The sequence below is a fragment of the Myotis davidii genome, unplaced genomic scaffold (genome assembly GCF_000327345.1).
Source record: "Myotis davidii unplaced genomic scaffold, ASM32734v1 scaffold149, whole genome shotgun sequence".
Classification (NCBI taxonomy): domain Eukaryota; kingdom Metazoa; phylum Chordata; class Mammalia; order Chiroptera; family Vespertilionidae; genus Myotis; species Myotis davidii.
Window position 1 is genome coordinate 1,727,295 of NW_006352194.1, and position 18,750 is coordinate 1,746,044.

General features: G+C 50.9%; 2 protein-coding genes across 6 annotated transcripts in view; both read right to left on the reverse strand.

Moving 5' to 3' along the window:
• Positions 1-1,133: 1,133 nt before the first annotated feature.
• On the reverse strand, positions 1,134-14,065 carry CATSPER4 (cation channel sperm associated 4; the record flags this gene model as incomplete). The annotated part of the gene is made up of 10 exons (XM_006777645.1): positions 1,134-1,184; positions 1,771-1,933; positions 2,230-2,438; positions 3,116-3,290; positions 4,698-4,831; positions 5,025-5,145; positions 5,314-5,411; positions 9,556-9,657; positions 13,376-13,519; positions 13,967-14,065. Coding segments are annotated over 10 exons (1,296 nt in total), but the record flags the coding sequence as incomplete, so codon positions are not given.
• Positions 14,066-14,920: 855 nt separating this feature from the next.
• The window catches only part of CNKSR1 (connector enhancer of kinase suppressor of Ras 1), a 10,933-nt gene continuing 7,103 nt past the window's right edge, over positions 14,921-18,750 (reverse strand). For 3 of the 5 annotated variants that reach the window (XM_015557272.1, XM_015557274.1, XM_015557275.1), the window contains 9 exons: positions 18,733-18,750; positions 18,160-18,332; positions 17,242-17,315; positions 17,005-17,076; positions 16,445-16,518; positions 16,228-16,289; positions 16,046-16,145; positions 15,768-15,949; positions 14,921-15,547 (listed from right to left, as the gene is read on the reverse strand). In XM_015557272.1, coding sequence (XP_015412758.1) covers positions 15,278-15,547; positions 15,768-15,949; positions 16,046-16,145; positions 16,228-16,289; positions 16,445-16,518; positions 17,005-17,076; positions 17,242-17,315; positions 18,160-18,332; positions 18,733-18,750 — 1,025 coding nt within the window. In that variant the 3' untranslated portion in view covers positions 14,921-15,277. The remainder of the gene's footprint in view (positions 15,548-15,767; positions 15,950-16,045; positions 16,146-16,227; positions 16,290-16,444; positions 16,519-17,004; positions 17,077-17,241; positions 17,316-18,159; positions 18,333-18,732) is intronic. The other 2 variants (XM_015557273.1, XM_015557276.1) reach the window with 1 other exon arrangement.

An 18,750-nucleotide genomic window follows, 5' to 3' on the forward strand; every position in this document is an offset into this window, starting at 1 on the left:
AGGTCCCTCGTTGTCAGTCTTTGCTAAATAGCTGGGCAGAACTCTGGGCCTTTCAGCCTTCCCCTCTACCCAACACGGAGGAACCTGAGTCTCAGTGATGTGGCCGATTTCATCGGCCTCCCCACTCCTGGGCTTAGAGCGGGCCATTTGATCTTGGGGCTGGAAACCAATCTCATCCTCTCCCCGCTTCACAGATGGGGAAAGCAGAAAACAAGGCCCAGTGACTTGCCTAAGGACCAGAATCCTGTCCTCCAACACATCTCTTCCTGCTGCCCGTGACCGCCACAGCTTTCTCAGACTCTCTGCATTGCCTAAGTCTGGAACCGGCTATGGCAGTAAATGGTGTCTGGTTTGTCATTCTCCGTTGCCTCAAGATGGAGCTTCCTGTACCTGCATGACTTGGTCAATGGTGACCCCATTAGACTAGAATTCCCCAGAATGAGGACCAGTCTCTTCTGCCTTCAGACACAGGGGTAGGACTGTCTCCTGCGTCAGGCAGGGGCTCCCAACCACCAAATTTTGGGTCTCTAAGCACATGATCACATCTTTACCATTTAGTCACAGTTATGTAGGGTGCAGATTCTCTCTCCCATTGGACTGGAAGCTCTGGAGGGCAGTCAGTGACTTTCCAATCAGACAAACAGGCTATTGAGGGGCAAGATCAGTCTTGCCCATCAGACCTGGGGCAAGGTTGCCCCAAGGTGTTGGAGATCCACAAATCAGACACACTGATCCCAACATAAAACTTTATTGTCAATACACAGATGCCTAGCCTTACTGGCCTCAGCTTTTTCCTCGTAGTTCTTGGGCCCACAGAGGCCCCATCTAGTTCTGTCCTAGAGCAGGGGGCCAGGGGTGCCCCTACTTAGGCCAAATCCTGGCTGCCTTGGCCAGCACCTTCTTGCTGTAGGACTCCCACTCTCATCCAGCGTCCTTCTCCTTCCTGGCTCCTCTGGACCTGGAACTCAGGCACAGGCCCTAGAGAGGCCACCACTTCCATAGCTCCAGGCATCACCCCAGGTGTAAGGGAGAGGAGGGGCTCAGGCCAGGCTTAGCCAAGTCACGCTTGGGATGCAGGAAGATACAGCAGCTGGGCGTGTGTGCACAGGCCCCTTGGCTCCCCTCCTGCCCTCTCAGCGGCTGCTCTTCTTCCTTTTAGGTAAGTTTGTGGTAGATTCCTGAACCTGCAAACCCAGAGGTCTTGTCAGTACTCTACCCTGCCATGGCAGATGCTCCTTACTCCCCTCCTCCAGCTTCAGGGGTGCCCCATCGAGGCCTCCCAAGGAAGTCCTTCCTATGTCTCGCCTGCCTAGTGTCCTCTCTGGGCTTGGGAGCCCCAGATGTGGGATTTACAGTCACAGTCAGATGGTGTGAGAAGCAGAAACTAACGTGGGTGTGTGCCTTTTTCTCCCCAAGAGGCTTACTGCTTGACAGGACCCAGGGGTCCTTTGCCATCAGTGGGCATAAGTATCTGCCACTAAGCAGGAACGGAGCTGGCTCAAGCCTCTCTAAGAAAGGGTAGAGTTGAGGGCACTAGAATCAGAAGGGGCTCAATGAGAGGAATCTGATGGATTCCCGGGCTTCTTAAAGAAGGAAACGTGGAACCTAACCAGATTGGCCAATTGGCTGTGACTACTGGGGCTAAGTGTCTAGGGCGCGGGCCTAGGAATAGACAAACTTGGACTAATTCCTCAGAGACTAGGCTGGGCTGGGCTGGGCTGGGTAGAGTGGCGGGGTGAGCACAGATCAGATAGGAGAGGGAAACGGCACCTTTTCCCTGTGGACGAGCGCAGTGATCAAGTCTTGCTGGCTAGTCATCTCATACAGGTCCATGGAGGACTTGCTCTCCATCGACTGGACTGACAAGTGTCTGTGCAATAGCTCCTCCTCCTGCTCCTGGTTGAAGCGTATGGAGCGCACCTCCTCCACTATCCTGGGGGCGGAGGGGTGAGCGCGTTCAGGGTAGGGGAAAAAGGGGCAGTCCTCCCACCTGTTCCCTGGTGTCCGCCCCCCGTCACCCTCCCTCTTCACGCTGATAGAGATCCAGGCCAAGCCGGGAAGTCTGGATTCCAGCTCCTCCATAGGCTGGAGAACCATGGGCAGGCCACTTAACCTCTCTGGGCCTCAAGGACCACAGTGTAACATGGCGAGGACATAAGGCCAGAAGAATCTGAGGCCCTGCTCAGTCCTAACTCACGGGGCTCGGGGTACCCCCAGTAGCCGCCCTACGTGTTGAGCTCCTCTCGGATCTCTTGGTACTGCATCAAGTTCTCCTGTATCGCCTCGAGCACCAAACAAAAGTTGTCGCAAGCGCTTTCGGAGAGGTTGGACAGAGGGCCTCCCACCAGCGGCTCTTGGGGAAGGCCAGACATCTCCAAACGGGCCACCTCGCAGTGCACCAGGGGCAGGTCCTTGTTCCCGAACTCCTCCACATCTGTCTGGGAAAGGGGAGATGGAGAGGGGAGAGACAGCCCAGCCGGCACCCCTGCCCCAGCCCCTGCCTGCTTGGCTTCAGAGAGGATGAGTCTCTTAGGACACCAGGATTCTAATGTCCCTCATTTCAGCTTCAAGCAAGCTTAGCCTTCTCACTCCTGCTAAATCCTACCCAGCAAACTTCTAAAGCCCATCTGCTCCCAATTCACAGCTTAGTGACTTCAACACTGTGGGAAGTGCTACACCATTCACCTCCCCAGCCCTTTGGAGGTTCTAACCCTGAAAAAATAATTCTGTAGCTAACATGTAGTGAGTTCTTAGTATGTGTCAAGTACTGTTCATTTACCCATGCCATTCTCGGAATAGTACTTTGCGGTAAGTACTATCATTATTCCCATTTTACAGAAGAAGAAATCGAGGCTTAGATTGGTTAAATGCCCTAAGGTCATCCAGGCTACTCAGTTTGAGTTGCCATAGAAATAAAACATCTAGGAAATCCATAGCCCTCGGAAGCCCCAGTTGGTGAACTGGCACTCAAGGTGGGAAATGATGCCTCTCGGTCTCAGGCTTGGCTTGCTCCAGGCACTCGAGTGTGTGAGCACACACACACATACCCCTATGCTCAAGTCAGCACTCATACATACACTCCCTCTCCTCCCTCTGCCCTCCCCATCTCACTCACCTCACTGAAGCCTATTTTATCCTGTTGTCTCTGTTCTCCTGCCTTTATCATTTGCTCCAGGTTGGTGGTTACCACGACGACCAACAGGTTGATGCCAATAAGGGCACCAATAGTGATGAAGGTGATAAAGTAGAAGGCCCCCGCAACCTCCATTGCGTAGTCCCTGGTCTTCGTCCTGGAGATGGCAGGTAGGGGCCCTGTCACCGCCCTGGCCCTTTGAGCTCATTTCCTCATCTATGAAATGGGGAGATTACCTCAAGGCTACTAGGGCTTCTGCTGCCTCACTGCTACTGTGAGATCCAATGCCTGCTTCTAATTGTACTGCCAGACAGCAGGGTCCTCAACCCACCCGGCAAGGTGGGGATTTGTACATCAGCATTATTAAGTTTAATCTATTGGCTATACTCTTTCTTATTATAAAAGACAATTCAAGCTCGTTATAGAAAGAGCAGAAGGAAAATATACAGGAAAAATCCCACCCACTGTTAATACCTATTATAAATATCCTATAAAATATTCCCCAAATAATAGTGTGTGTTCTCTCTCTCTCTCTCTCCCCTCCCTCTCTCTCTCTCTCTCTCTCTCTCTCTCTCTCTCCCTCCCTCCCTCCCCCATCCATCCATATTTATACCTCTCTATCTCACTTTTTTTCCCCTCTTCCCATTACAGATCTGTGTTTCCAACTCCACGGGACAAAGGGGAGAACAACCTTGGCTAAAAGGTCATTTATGTTTCAGGACCAGGGACAGGGATCTATGCCAGGTTCTATGCTAAGAGATTTATATTGATCCTCACAGCAATCCATGACATAGCTAATATTGTATTGTAATCCTCAATTGACAGATGAGGAAACTGAGGCTCAGGAAAGTAATTTGCCCAAGGTCATATGGCTAGTGTGGTAGAGTAAAGACTCAAAAGCCCAGTCCACCTTTATTGCACACTTTGTGGTTTCTCTACCACCTAAATCATAATGGATAATGATAGTAGAATCTCTTTACCAATTGAGCTTCTACTCTCACATGAAGGGAATAAAAAGATATCATCAGTGGGCCCAAATCCCTGGAGTGGACTGGAAACAAATATGGTTTAGTCTTAATGGGAAAGCGGGAAAGGACAGAACCCAGGCAATCATCTGTGGCCAAATGTGATCTTGGGCAGTGAGTCTAAGAATCAATGAAATGAGACCCTAGGCTCCCAGGAGTCCAGACAGTTTGGTAGGCTCCAGTGTGGGCCCTAAAGCTCTAGTGCAACCACAGGCAGCTCCGGTGCCCAAGGCCTACCAACCGGCCGTTTAGCCTGATGGGAGAAATATCCATGAATAGGCCTGTGGTGGGACTTTGGTTGGAGTTTCAAGGGGACAAGGCTTCAAGTAGGCCACAAACCCAGAGGCCCCAGACCCAGCGATCTCTTTTCCTCCTTTAAAGCCCTGACACCCGTTTCCTGCTGGGCCATCCTCATCCCCAGCCCTGGAGCTCCACACCCACCTGGAGCCCTTTTCCCTCTCCAGTCAGTATTTTGTTTCACGAGAGCCCAGCCCCTGCCTTGCCTGGATGGGCTGGGGATCAGCCTCACAGGGACTCACTGAAAGTCATTGTAGATGTCCACCCAGCCATCTTGGGTGATGCAGATGAAGAGGGTGTACAGGGCCACCTGCATGTTCTGGAAATGCCTGGGCACGAATGCACCAAAGAGAGTGACCCCAAACACGGAGAACACCTGCCGGAGAGATCGGAGACCCGTCTGACTTCACACAAGAGCCTTGGAGACAGCACATACAAATGAACGCTGCCAAGGGAATCACAGGGATTTGGGCCCATAAGCCTCTCCTCTTCTCCAGACACCCCTGTATCCCCAGTGACCCATGACCTGTTCAGGGAAGGGGAGTGGCTGGGGTGGGGGAGGGACTGACCAGCATGAAGAAGAGGATGAGGGCCATGATATTGGCCATGTCAGGCACCGACTGCAGGATGACGCGAATGATCCGGGCCAGGGGCTCCACAGCCATGCACACATGCACGAGACGAAGGACCCTGTAGCAGAGCCTCTCAGGGATGCCCCTCAGCCTTTCCCAGACCCCTCCTCCCCACTGCCACCCTACCTGCCCAGACAGGCAGAACTACCCCAGTTGGTAATAGCCCCCCATCTCTTCCCCAGGGTCCAGGCAGGTCCCCCTCTTTTCTCCAGTGTTCCCAGCTCACCTGAGGGTGTAGGTGATAGAGATGACATTGAGTTCACTAATGAAGAACCCCAGGAGCAAGATAAAGATGATAAGGAAGTTGAGGATGTTCCAGCCGTCCTGGGGGGTGGGGTGGGCCAGCCCCAGTGGGGTCTGTCAGGCCCAGCCCATGGAGACATCCCAGGTCTGCCTTCCCCAGCCCCCAAGGATGAGGGGATCTTCTCATAGCAGGGCCAATCATCTGCCATTCACTGTTGTTACTCATTCTGTTGCCCACAAAACATGTCACCCAATAGGCATGCACTTGCTGTCTCATACATGTGTCAACAGCCAAGTGCAGTTTCAGAGACACACAGTGTATGATCACACATACATACAAGCTAGTTCCTCAGCTGACCACCCCTGTGGTTGGTGCACTGCTGAAAATGGCCTTGTCCTACAGTCAAGTGACAAGAGAGTGTTGGGATGCTCCAGCCTTTGTGTGACACACACTCCAATCAATAATAAAAGGAAAATAAATACTAATGAAAACATTAGAGACCACTGCTTCAGTAGTCAGTTCAGAGGTGAACTAGCTCTCACTGTATAAGAGAGACAGGACATTTTTACAAGCCCTTTGTCCAATAAGGCACAGACTCATCTAGGAGTGGGGATGGGGGAAGGGCGCTCCCAGAGATGAAAATTCAAGCACAATGACTAAAGAGGGGACTTTGCTCTATTTCACAAACAATATGTGCACTGACCTTTTGACCAGTGATCCCACTTCTAGACACCTGACCCACAGAAACTCTAGTTCAAGTACAAAATGACATTTGTATAAGGTTGAAAACGACCAAAGTGTCCAGCAAGTGGGCCCCGGTTGAACAAACTATTACATATTCATTCACTGGAGTAGTACCGTTGAGCCATAAAAAAAAGAAAAGTAAAAGATCTTCATGTATTGACATAGAAAGTTTGCCAAGATCCATTAAGTGACAAATGCAAAGTGCAGCCCTAGCTGGGGGTCCCTGGCTCAATTCCAGTCAAGGGCACATGCCTGGGTTGCGGACTCAATCCCCGTTAGGGGGCATGCAGGAGGCAGCCAAACAATGATTCTCTCTCATCATTGATGTTTCTATCTCTCTCTCCCTCTCCCTTCCTCTCTGAAATCAATAAAAATATATTTTAAAATATTTAAAAAATCAAAGTGCAAAACAGTGACAATAGTATGTTACTGTTAGGAAAGGGAGGACTAAAACTATATACTTGTTTGCTTATGATTGCAAAATAAACAGAGGTAGGATAAGCAAGAGAATATAAATATACAAAGACTACCTAGAGAGGGTGGGGGTGGAGAGGAAGGGATGAAAGGAAAGGAATGAAATCAAGAATTCTGTGTGTACTTTTCAATATAGTTTTGACCAATATGTATCTGTAGTAAATATTTTTTTTAATTATATTTTATTGATTTTTTACAGAGAGGAAGGGAGAGAGATAGAGAGTTAGAAACATCGATGAGAGAGAAATATCGACCAGCTGCCTCCTGCACATCTCCTACTGGGGATGTGCCCACAACCCAGGTACATCCCCTTGACCGGAATCGAACCTGGGACCTTTCAGTCCGCAGGCCGACGCTCTATCCACTGAGCCAAACCGGTTTTGGCTGTAGTAAATATTTTTTAATGAAAAAAATGTTCTTCAATTTCTTGGGTAGTCTAATAAACACAAGCTCGCCCAGTGTCCCAAGTTCAGAATGTCTGTGCCTACACATCCACAAAGAGATACAAGTCTGCCTGTCTAAAGATTCATCCCTCTACCCATTCGGTATTAAACTCACACTATATGCCAGACCCTGAACCCTGAAAACCCAGAAGCCATTTAACCAGCCAAGGAGGTGAGAAGCAGTGTGTGTGTGTGTGTGTGTGTGTGTGTGTGAGTGTGTGTGTGTGTGTGTAATGCAATTACAAGCAGTTTGGTGCAGCTGGAACACCAGGGTGAGGCCAGGAGTGATGAGGCTGCAAAAATAAGCAAGGATACTTTGGCTTGTGCCTTAGGAAGATCGCTTTAATGGCAGGTGGGGACACAGGAAGCCATAGCAACATCCTGGTGAGGGAAGACAAAGCAAGAGCTAAAACAGGGATAGGAGAAATTTGACGAGATCGGGGGGTTCAGGGTGGAATGGCCATATCATAGACAGGGATAGCAGAAATTTGAGAAAGATTTAGGTGGTGAAATAGTGATTAATAGGCTGTGGAGGTGAGGAGAAGGAAGGAGTCACACACAGATGATAAAAAATGGGGGAGAGCTGGGGACAAAATTGGGGATCCCTATGTGACTAGGTAATATTTGAGATGTTAATTTCCAGACTTCCTGCTTTCCCTGTATTTATCCCATTCTTTCCTCTCAACAACCCCTCCACCACACCCTTGCAAAAGGGATCAGATTTTGTGTATTAGGATCCAGGGGGAAGGGTGGGAGTGGGGAAGGAGGCAAAAACAGCTTCTAACCAGCCCTGGCTTTTGGCACTGGTAGCTTGGCCCCAGAGGAAAGGTTAGGTTTTGGAACATTATCTCAGCCAGGGGTGATTTTGCCCTCCAGATGACATTTGGCAATGTCTGGGAACATTCTTGGTTATCACAACAAGGATGGTGCTAATGGTATCTAGTGGGTAGATGCCAGGAATGCTGCTAAACATCTGACAATGCATGGGACAGTCCCCACAACAAAAAAGTATCCAGGCCTAAACGTCATTATTGTAGTGCTGAGGTTGAGAAACCCTGGCTGATGGAATGGCTTGGAGGAACACAAGATCCTCATGCTTGCTTCAAGTCTCCTGTGCTAAGAAACTCTGGGACAAATCCCTAAGTGTTGCTGAAAGAAATCTCAGGAAAATGAAGGAGGAATGTTCCCTCCTAGTAAGTAGATGTCTGCCTGCATCCTAGAGCTAGTTCTGAAAAAGCAGTGCAGGGAAATGTTCACAAAACCAAGGTATCTGAGATACGTCAATACGAACCATCCTATTCTTTTTTAAAAAATTGATTTCAGAGAGGAAAGGAGAAGGAGAGAGATATAGAAACATCAATGATGATAGAGAATCATTGATCAGCTGCCTCCTGCATGCCCCACAATGGGGGGATGGAGCCCACAACCCGGGCATATGCCCTGACCGGGAATTGAACCATGACCTCCTGGTTCATAGGTAGATGCTCAACCACTGAGCCACGCCGGCCAGGCTCCTTTTTCTGTTAATAAGCATCCTTACAAGTGTTGTTTGCCCAAAGCAGTCTTTAAGACATTGACTTCACAATTTTTGTTCTAGATTCTACATTCTGTATTCTATGAAGTGAAACCTCTAACCCATGGAAAGCTTATAATTCGAACTGGTTGTTCTAGTAACTATATTTAAATACTTCCTTTTTATGAGAGGGTTCTTTTTTGGGTAGTTTTTGTTGTTTGTTTGTTTGTTTGTTTTTGTAAGCCTCTTCTCGAAAATACCCAAAGGCAAATAAATCCCTTGGCTCCTGAAGTCCTATTCAAACAAAGAGTTTGATGTAACGTAACTTTGAGACCTATTCCTACAGAGACAGCTCCTCAACATTCTCCAGGACAGGGCTCAGCCAACTCTAGGCCAGGGGCCAATCTGGCCAGCAGCTCTTTGTAGAACGCTCAGGCTAAGAATGGTGGTTGTTGTTGTTTTTAATTGGGGGGGGGGGGAATCTAAAGAATAGCATGTGGTGACACATGCAAATTATATGAAGTTCAACTCTCAGTGTCCTTGTGTGAGATTATTTGGAGCACAGCCATGTTTATTCACCTATGTGCTGCCTACAGCTTCTCTGTGCTCCCACTGCTGAGATGAATGTTTGCAACAGAGACGAGGGCCCACAAAGCTTAAAATCTTTATCTGGCTCTTGATAGAAAAAGTTTGTTGACTCCTACTCTTGAACCCTGTAAATTAAGGTAAATGCTCTCAATCTCATTTCCTATATAAGGACATCAAGGTTTTCCCAGGATCACAGAATAGGGGAAGGCTGGAGCAGAGACTGGGACCCAGGGAAGCTGCACTTCTAGTATAAGTTCCTATATCAGACATCTCAGAAAGTTCTCTCTCTCTCTCTCTCTCTCTCTCTCTCTCTCTCTCTCTCTCTTACACACACACACACACACACACACACACACACACACCTCTCAATCTTCAGGGCCAGGAGCACAGAAATGGGGTCTGGACGGGGTACACTTCCTAAGGAGGGGTAAGGGCGATGGCAGGGAGGGCCCAGGATCTCACCTTCCAGAAAACCCAGAAGCCATTTAACCAGCCAAGGAGAACCTCGCAGATAAGGATGGTCAGCACAATGTCATCTATGGTAGAGAAGAACTCATAGTGCTTCTACATGGAGGACAGAGAAAAAGAGAGGGACAGAGCGGTCAGTGGAGTGGGGGACTGGGCGGGGCTAGGGAGAGAGGACATCGTGGGGGGAGGGAAGGCCCATATTCCTGTTGCTCTTCATCCTCAGCATCTTTGTAGCTCTTTTATTTTATTTTATATACTTTTAAATATATTTTTGTTTATTTCAGAGAGGAAGGGAGAGGGAGAGAGAGATAGAAACATCAATGATGAGAGAGCATCATTGATTGGTTGCCTGCATCTCCCTATTGGGGATGGTGCCCGCAACTCAGGCTTATGCCCTTGACCGGAATTGAACCCCAGGACCCTTCAGTCCACAGGCCGACATTTTATCCACTGAGCTAAACCAGCTAGGGATGTAGCTCCTTTAGAGCACATTTTGCATGTACATGCCAGGCGCCTTGCTAAGACCACTATGCATTATTTTGCTTTACTGTCACCATCATCCTAAAAAGTAGGCTGTATTCTCATCCTACAGATGAGAGATGAGTGGTGCCCAAGGTCAGACAGCAGTAAAGATTGTTGTCCAGCCCTGGCAGGTGTGACTTGGTTGGATGTTGTCCGGCGCACCAAAAGGCTGCCAGTTCAATGCCCAGGCGGAGCACAACTCAGGTTGCGGGCTCAATCCCTGTTATGGGGCATGAAGGAGGCAGCCGATCAATAGTTTGCTCTCACATCAATGTTTCTCTCTTTCTCCCTCTCCCTTCCTCTCTCTCTAAAAATCAATTTAAAAAATAAATAAATTGTTATCTGACTACAAACCTTTGATCCCCTAGAGTAAGGATACTTGGAAAAGGGAGACTGGGAGAGGCAGAACTGGCTCCAGAATTGGGAGGAAAAGCCCTAGCCCCTGAGAGAGAAGACACCAAGTTCCATCCTTTCTTCCCTGATTGTCCCAACCACTCTTGCTGCCCCAGCTCCCAAATCCCGTAGGCCAACCTGACCAAGCTGCTGAGTATCTACTCCAGGACGTGTTCTCTGGGTGAATGGATTGTGGCCAGATGACTTGATGACTGAATTCTGTTTAAATCCCAACTCACTTTCACCCAAACGAGATACTACTCCCTTAGTTCCCGCTAAGCTGTGACACCACTATAGTCTGTGACACTGTTAATAGCTCCCAGACCCCTGGCTCTACCCTGGCAGTTACCAAAGTCACCTGGACTCCTCCCTTTCTTCACTTCCATGGCCAATAGACTCTGCCCCAAGGCTCGCTGCCACACATGAAAGCCTCTTGCTACCACACCTTGCCATCACCCCCATCCACCAGCTGGGCAGAGCTTCTTAAACCCAGATGAGAGGTTAAGTTTTATGGGTTCCAAATTCCCAAAAAGCATCAGGGGCCAGGGATGTCTGCCCATAACAAGGAAGAGCTTTCTGTCCCCTCATCTATCACCTCAGTTCCACCCCACTGGCCACTGAAGGCAATAGGCTCCCCTATTTATAGAAAGAATTTCCTAAATAGTCCTCCTGCCTTCTCCAAGTCATGGGCATCTATGTGTACATCAGAGTTGCCTTCTCCACTACTAGACTTCCATGGTTCCCTATGACCTTCAGGGTAAGGTTCAAATTAGTCTGGCGTTCACAGGCTTCTAGGATTCGACCTCCATGACACATATCCTATACCAGTGCTTTTTACCATTTTTGACTAGGACCCATAATAAGAAATCTATTTTACATCTTACAACCTCTCTCTCTCTCACACACATAATTTCTATTTAATTCTTTTTCATCCTACTATTTCATTCTACATCACAATGTTAGTATCTGCACTCTGAATTGATTTCATGATCCATCAATGTGTGTGATCTGCCTCCCCATCTACTCATCTTCCAAATCTAGCAATAGGATTTCTGCTAATACCATATCCAGGTCATAAAAGCTAAATCCAAGGGGTACTTAGTCCTTACTGCCTTGTCTCTTAGACACATCTGCCACTGTGCCCACTCCCCTGAGCGTACACTGTCCTGGGTTCCTCCCACTCCTCTGGCACGCCTTCTCCTCAGTTTCCCTTGTACCTCCTCTTCCACTTTCTGCCCTTTACTTACAGGTTCTCCTCTAGAGCTCTGTGTTGGCCTGTTCTCACTCAATTCTCTCTCCCCAGGCAACCTCATCAATTCCTTTAGTTTCGGCAACTATCCACCCAGATGCTGGCAACTCTCTCGTCACCACCTCCATCCCAGTGTTCTCTGAGGCATTTCAGAACTGACCTCTAACCCCTCACCATCTCTGTGTGGATACTGCATGGGCACCACAGACCCTACCCAACTCAAACTGAACTCAGCATCCTCCCCAAACCTGCTCATCCTATGTCCCCATGTCCCAACAAAAAGCACCAGAAACTTAACTTCTTGCTCTCCCTGTGTGTACGTGAGGTGGTGACAGATGTTAAACGAGGCAGCACATGTCAGTGCTCACTAAGTGTTTGCTCTAAAGTAAGTCAATCTATAAGGCCCATGGATCCAACTCCTAGGGAACTTCAGATGCATGTGACCTCTTTTTACCTACTGCCATTAGCCTGGTCCAAGCCCCATCTGCTTTCACCTGAACATCTCCAACACGATCTTGCCTGCTTCACTGTTTTCCATTCTTGATACTCTCCCTTCCGTAGCCCTCACTGTGGCAGACAGGGCCAGTTTTATAACATGCCTGGTCATGTCACTTCCATGCTTTAAACTCTTCCCTGGCTTTCCAATGACTTAGGATAAAGACCACCCTCCTTGACATAACTTAAAGGCCCTGCCCCTGATCACCATTCTGAACTCATCAGCCACCACATTGAACATTTAAAAAATGTTGATTTTTAAATAGCACAATCCATGTATGTTGTATATTCCTTGTAAGAAAAAAGCACGAGACCAGTGTCACACTGGACTTCAAGTTGGACACATAGAACACACATGCTATTTCTCCTGCCCCCACACACTCTTCCTCACCTCTCTTTGCCTGACCAACTTCTACTCATTCTTTATTCTCTGCTTAAGTGTCCTTTTCTCCAGGAACCCTTCCTTAATCCACCAGGTTTGATGCCTTCTCCATGTGCTCTGACACTCAGGCATTTATGATGACATGTTTGTGTCTAAGACAGAACTGCATCTGTTGTGTTCATACCTGGAACCCTAGCCCTGAGTACAGTGCATGGTACACAACGATTCTCTCTCAGTGACTAGTGAGTAAAATGGGATACCTTTGCCCTAGCCATTGTGGCTCAGTTGGTTGGGCATCCTCCCATGCACCAGGAGATTGCTAGTTCCATTCCCAGTCAAGGGTACATGCCCAGGTTGTGGGCTTGATCCCCAGTACAGGAGGCAGCCGATCAATACTGCACTCTCACATCGATGTTTCTCCTCTTCTCTCCCACTCCCTTCCTCTCTATCTAAAAATCCATTTTTAAAAATCTTATAAATAAATAAGGGATACCCTTCCCTACATGGCATCTGTTTGCCTGCCTCTGCTCACACCATTTCCCCCCTGCCCTTCCTGTACAAATGCAATGTGTTCCTCAAAGCTGGCCGCCGCCCCTCCCCCCCCAATGTCCTCTTTTATCTCTAGACCACTGGAAGGTCAGTGCTGGCAGGCCCTTGAAGAGCAGCCAATCCAATCATCATGGACAGAGGAGGATCCAGAGGCCCAGAGAGGGAAGTGCCTTACCCAGGCCCCCATTAGGTCAGTGGGTGCAGAAGTCAGGCTAGAGTCCCACCTGGCCAAGGGCGAAATTGGTGCGGAGCGCAACGGTGACGGCATTGACCACCAGCAGCATGGCCAGCAGCAGCTGAAACGTCCAGTGTTGGAGCAGCTGCTTGACATACATTCGAGTGATGAACTCCTGCATATCCCAGGCATCCTGGGAGAGAGCGAAGGACCTTCCTTCAGGCAGGTATCACCGTAGGAGGCCTCTGCCTGGATGTTTGCCCTCAGTGGATGGGGTTCTCTGAGGAAGGCCACTCTGGGGAAAGGGGCCTAAGAGGGAATCATGGTATGGGGTATCAGTGTAGAGGTCACTACCTAAATGGCCCACTGCGGGGGATCTTTGTCGGGAGTCATTACAAGGGAGACTCTTTTAGGATCTCTGTTGGGAGGAGACTATCATTATAGAGGGGTTCCTATAGGGGGCACTGACAGGCAATTCTAACATATCACGGGGGTGTGACTGCAGGGATTACTTCTGGGGAGTGTCCTCTGAAAGGACATTTAGAAGGCAAAAGGGACAGAGTGATTATGAGGCTTGTTGCCGCATGGGCGCAGCTGCAGAAGGGTCCCTGTGGGGGAGGTTGGATCACCTTGTTTTTACCTTTGTGTCAATAATGTCTCCGCGGTCGATAAGCACTTGCTCCTCTGGCGAGAAGTAGGGATCATGAGGGGACTTCTGCAAGGGTGAGGAGAAGGCCCATCAGCGCAGCCCCTATCCCTCTGGACCCAGCACAGTCCTCCTGTGCCCCACCCGATCCTGGGATGCCCAGATTAAATGGTAGAGCCAGGCAGGGGTCATCTACCATAGACTTGATAGTCCTTCGCTGCCATTCTTTATCCTGCATAGTTGCGCAGCCTCCTCCCACTCTTCAAAGCAACTTTATTCCGTGCGGGCTTGCTCCCCCTCGTGGTGATATCATAGAGGTCTCTGTGACTCCAGTCATTTGCATTCCACCAAGGAATTCCAGTCCCGAGAGAAGTTCCTCCCACTGAATTCTCTTGCAACCCCACCGAGAAAGCCAGGGACACTAAGGACCTTGGCTGGGGTCAGAGGTCAGAGGCACAGAGCAGGTCAGGTCTCCTCTACCACCTGGATGGAGAGGAGTATGTCCCTACTCTAAATCCAGGAGCTGGAGGTGACACTGGGCTAAGGAGAGGAGAAAAATGTTCACCTCAGGAGCTTCCTCCTAGCTGACTACACCCGGCACCTCCCCCCTCTGGCTATGCCATCTCACCACCCTGGTCTCCAGGAGCCCATCCTGCCTTTCATGCAAGGTATGTGCCCCATCTAGTAAAAGGCTGATCTCAGCCTCTCACTTTGTCTCCCCTGAGATGGGACAGGAAAGCAAACCTCTGGTCTCTGAAGGGCTGGGACAGATGAGCACGAGTAGAAGCCATCGGGAGCCACGGATTAGCAGTCCTCATCCTGGTGGACAGGAGCTTCACGCACAGCCCGGGCCAGTTACCAAGAGCGCTCATCCCTGTCAGTTTTCCTCCCAGTCCCACTGGGGAGCCAATTCCTGACTCTAATATGGAAGTCAAGCACAGATGTGGATTCATTTTAGAGAAATTGACTTTATTTGGTTGAAGTGTCTCTTGTGTAAAGTCAGGAAGGTCTGTACAGACCGGTTTGGGGAGGGAGAAGTGCCAAAGGACTGAGGGAGGCAGGTGTGCACCCCCACAGGTCAGAGGACGGACAGGAGAGAGTTTCTTTCAGCCTTGCCTCCCACTCTTTTGTTGCCAAGATGGGAGAGGGTGGCACAGAGATCACATTACGTTACCCCACTCCAGGGGAGAAGGGAGCAGAAATGGTGGCCACTCAGGCAGAAGGGGGTCGGCTAGGGTAAAGCCTGAGGCCAGAGGTGGAGGTGGTCCTCGGGGCCAGAGGTCAGGAACTAGATGCTGGTCAGAGTCAGAGGTTGCTCTCTGGTGTCAGGTGGCAAAGATGAGAGAGCTCCTCAGGGTAGGAGGACAGGGCTTGGGCAGAATGTCCTCTGGAGCCAGAGGTCAGGACTTGGGAGCTGCTCTCAGCCTGCACCACGCCCCAGGCCCCCAGGCCCTCTGAGTAGAGCTCTTGGTTCTGGTCTTTCCACCGCCGGAACTTCTCTCCAGTCAGCTCAGGGTCGCCCAGCACTTCTTCCAGGGCCTGCAGCTCCTGCAGCTTTGCCTGTAAGGAGAGTCCCTTAGGGGCCATGATCGCCCAGGGAAGGCGGCAGAGCCTGAGTCCAGAGCTAATTTTGGAGTCTAGTGCCTAGAACACAGCACGGGCCCAGTCTAGACCTGGTTCTCAAATCAGGAACCTAGAACTTGGCCAACTCCACCACTGAGCCCAGAGCTGTGGGACAGCAACCAGAGCCAAAAGCGTAGAGCCCAGCCCCTGCCATGCCGTGTCCCCTGCTGACCTTGAGTGTGCTCTGCAGTGCCCGCACACGGTGCACTCGCTCGTTGAGCTGGGGGTCTCGGTTGCGCCGCAGGAAAGAGCTCCGCCATTGCTCATGGGTGAGGGGCTGTGGCCGGCCCAGGAGGGACACGCCACCCTGCCTCAGGCCCCGCACCATTCCTTCCAACGTCCCCTCACTGCTGTCTGTGGGGGGCGGGGTGGGGAGGCAGGGAGGCAGGATGAGGATGTGCCTGTCCCAGGCCCAGCTCTCCACCTCAGCTCCCACCCCCAGCACAGCACCTGTTGGAAGGCCAAAGGAGGTCCGTGGGCTGCCCTGCGTAGGGGTGGCTGCAGGTGATGTGTCTCCATGGGGGGGACTCCCAGCTTGGCCCAGGCTGGGCTGTGGGCACCATGGAAGGAGAGAAAGGTATCAGTCTGAGCTCTGTGCCCTGCTCCTCACCCCCCACCAGTCCCCGACTCACCGAGGCTGAGCGGGACCCAGCCTCATCGTCAAGGTCTTCTACTTCTGTCTCACTGTAGCAGTCTGGGGTGGACAGGAGCAATTGGGGAACCCACTAAGTTTCACACGGTTTGGGGGGGCCAGGAAGGGGGTGAGGGCATTTGAGTTCCTAGCCTCCATCCCAGGAAAGGCCGAAGCTCAGGTTAGACACAGTGAGACCCACCCTTGTGAGCACCCACCTTCCTCTCGGGGTAGGGCGGCCTGGCCTGGAGACTGGTACTTGGAAATGCAGGTAATGAGATGGCGCACCCACCTGTGGAGGGGCAAATGGGTCTGAGGGAATTTCTAGGTACCGTATGCCAAGGGCCTTTCCCCTACATCAGCGGTTCTCAACCTGTGGGTCACGACCCCTTTGGGGGTCGAATGACCCTTTCACAGGGGATCGCCTAAGACCATCAGAAAACACATATATAATTACATATTGTTTTTGTGATTAATCACTATGCTTTAATTATGTTCAATTTGTAACAATGAAATTGGGGGTCACCACAACATGAGGAACTGTATTAAAGGGTCGAGGCATTAGGAAGGTTGAGAATCACTGCCCTATATGATTGTCTAATCTAATCTTCAGAGCAACTCTGAGAGGCAGGAACTCTTATTAGTCCATTTTATAGATAATGAAACTGAGGCCTAGAAAAATGAGTGCCTTGATCAACCACTGTCAGAGAGCTGAGATTTAAATCTAGGCTCCCAGGCACTCATGCGGAAGTCTGGGAGTGGAGAGGGTGGCACTCACATGCTCAGATCCGCCAGGGTATCAGCAGCAAAGATGAAGGGTTTGTACACGTCATGGGTGAGCTGGAACACACTGCCAGGGAGCAGAGGGCCTTCACTCAGCCTGGGCGTGCCCATCTAGACCCAGAGAGGCCACACTGGCAATCCCAGCTCCCTGCTGCCTCCACCCGACCCCTGCCGTCACCCTATCTCTCCCTTTCTCTTCCCACCACCCAGCCCGTCACACCCAGGACTTAACTATTTTTTCTTCTGATCATGCCCACTTTCCAGACTGTAGTTGGAGACATTGATGAGGCCCTCAGCCTTCTCATCCTGGGGGGATCACAGGGAGGGTCAGCACGAAGCCCCAACATTCTCAAGGTCATCAGCTTCCTGAGGCCACATCCCACGGGGACATCTCCTGGGCTCTCTAACCACAAACCTCTCAGTCTCAGGAGCTCAGGGTAGAAATTTAGGGGGAGCGGGTGTGTGACCAAGGAGTGCCTTTGAGCCGGGAAAGGGGAGCCAAGGAGATCTAGACAAACAGCCGCAGAAGAGGGGGCTGCTCCCACATTTGTTCCATCAATAGGCACAGACGGAGCCGCCTTGGGCCGCCGAGCCCTGCAGAGGCTGCCCTCCCTCTGGCTTCTTCCTCCTTTGCGCCCGACTGACCCTCAGGTGCTGATTTCTCCGGAAGCCTTCGCCGCTCCTCAGGCTGGACTGGCCACTTCTGTGGGCTTCCCACCCCCATTCCCCGGGCTTTTCCTTTGTCACAGCGTGTGTTCCCTGCACTGTCCTTGAGCGTGTATTACCACCCCCCGCCCTGAGCCTGGATTAGCAAGAACTCCTCTGTGTCCAAGTCTCCTTTGTGTCCTCAATGCCCAGCCCAGAGCTGAGTAACAGCAGGCGCCTGCATGTTGGCTGAGGAATAAACAATGGAATGAATAGCCTATCACTAGGATGGACAGAATAACAGAAGAGGAAGGAACGGTGCTTTTACACACACAGCAGCTCATTTCTCGTTGAAGAGTGTCCCCATTTTAGAGACAGGAACACTGGGGCTCATGAGGGTTTGTGGCCCACCTGTGACCACAGTGGGAGTAGACAGTGGGGAGTAGGAACAAGAACTGTGGCCCTGGGGTGACTCAGCTGCTTCCGCATGTGTGTAGGGTCTCACCTGGGGCTGGCGGTACCAGTAGAGCTTGTGTTTCTTGAGCACAAACCAGCAGCGGCGCCAGCGAGGGCTCATGAAGCCGCCGGGCACCTTGCGCAGCAGGAGCCAGCCATCGCAGTCCGGCTGGCCCAGCTCCCGGCAGGACACCCGCCGGCGGCTCAGCCGCGTCGCCACGCCTGCAGCAGCGGAGCACGGCCATCAGCGAGGGGCTGGCGAGGCACCACGGACCCCCAAATCTACTCCCTTGTCCACCAGGAGAGCACCCCCTGGTATTTCTGAGCCCGTACTCTGTGCTTGGGATGAATCCCCTGTCAGCTCTGAGGAATGACTCTCCCCACCGTGGAGGCAAGGAAATGAAAGAACGGAGGCTGAACTGTTAGCTCAGTCACAGAGCGCACAAGAGGCCCAGGCTGGGAGCACCGGTCCGTCTGATCCAAGAGACAGAGCTCTTTCCCGAAGAGGCTGAGCATAAAGTGTGTGCGTGTGTTTCGGGGTGGGGGGGGTCTGCTCAGCACTATAAAGACTTCTTAGAGCTGCTCGTGTCAGGGGACCCCACATGTTGGGTGCGTCTCATACCTTTTGATTTCTTCCGAT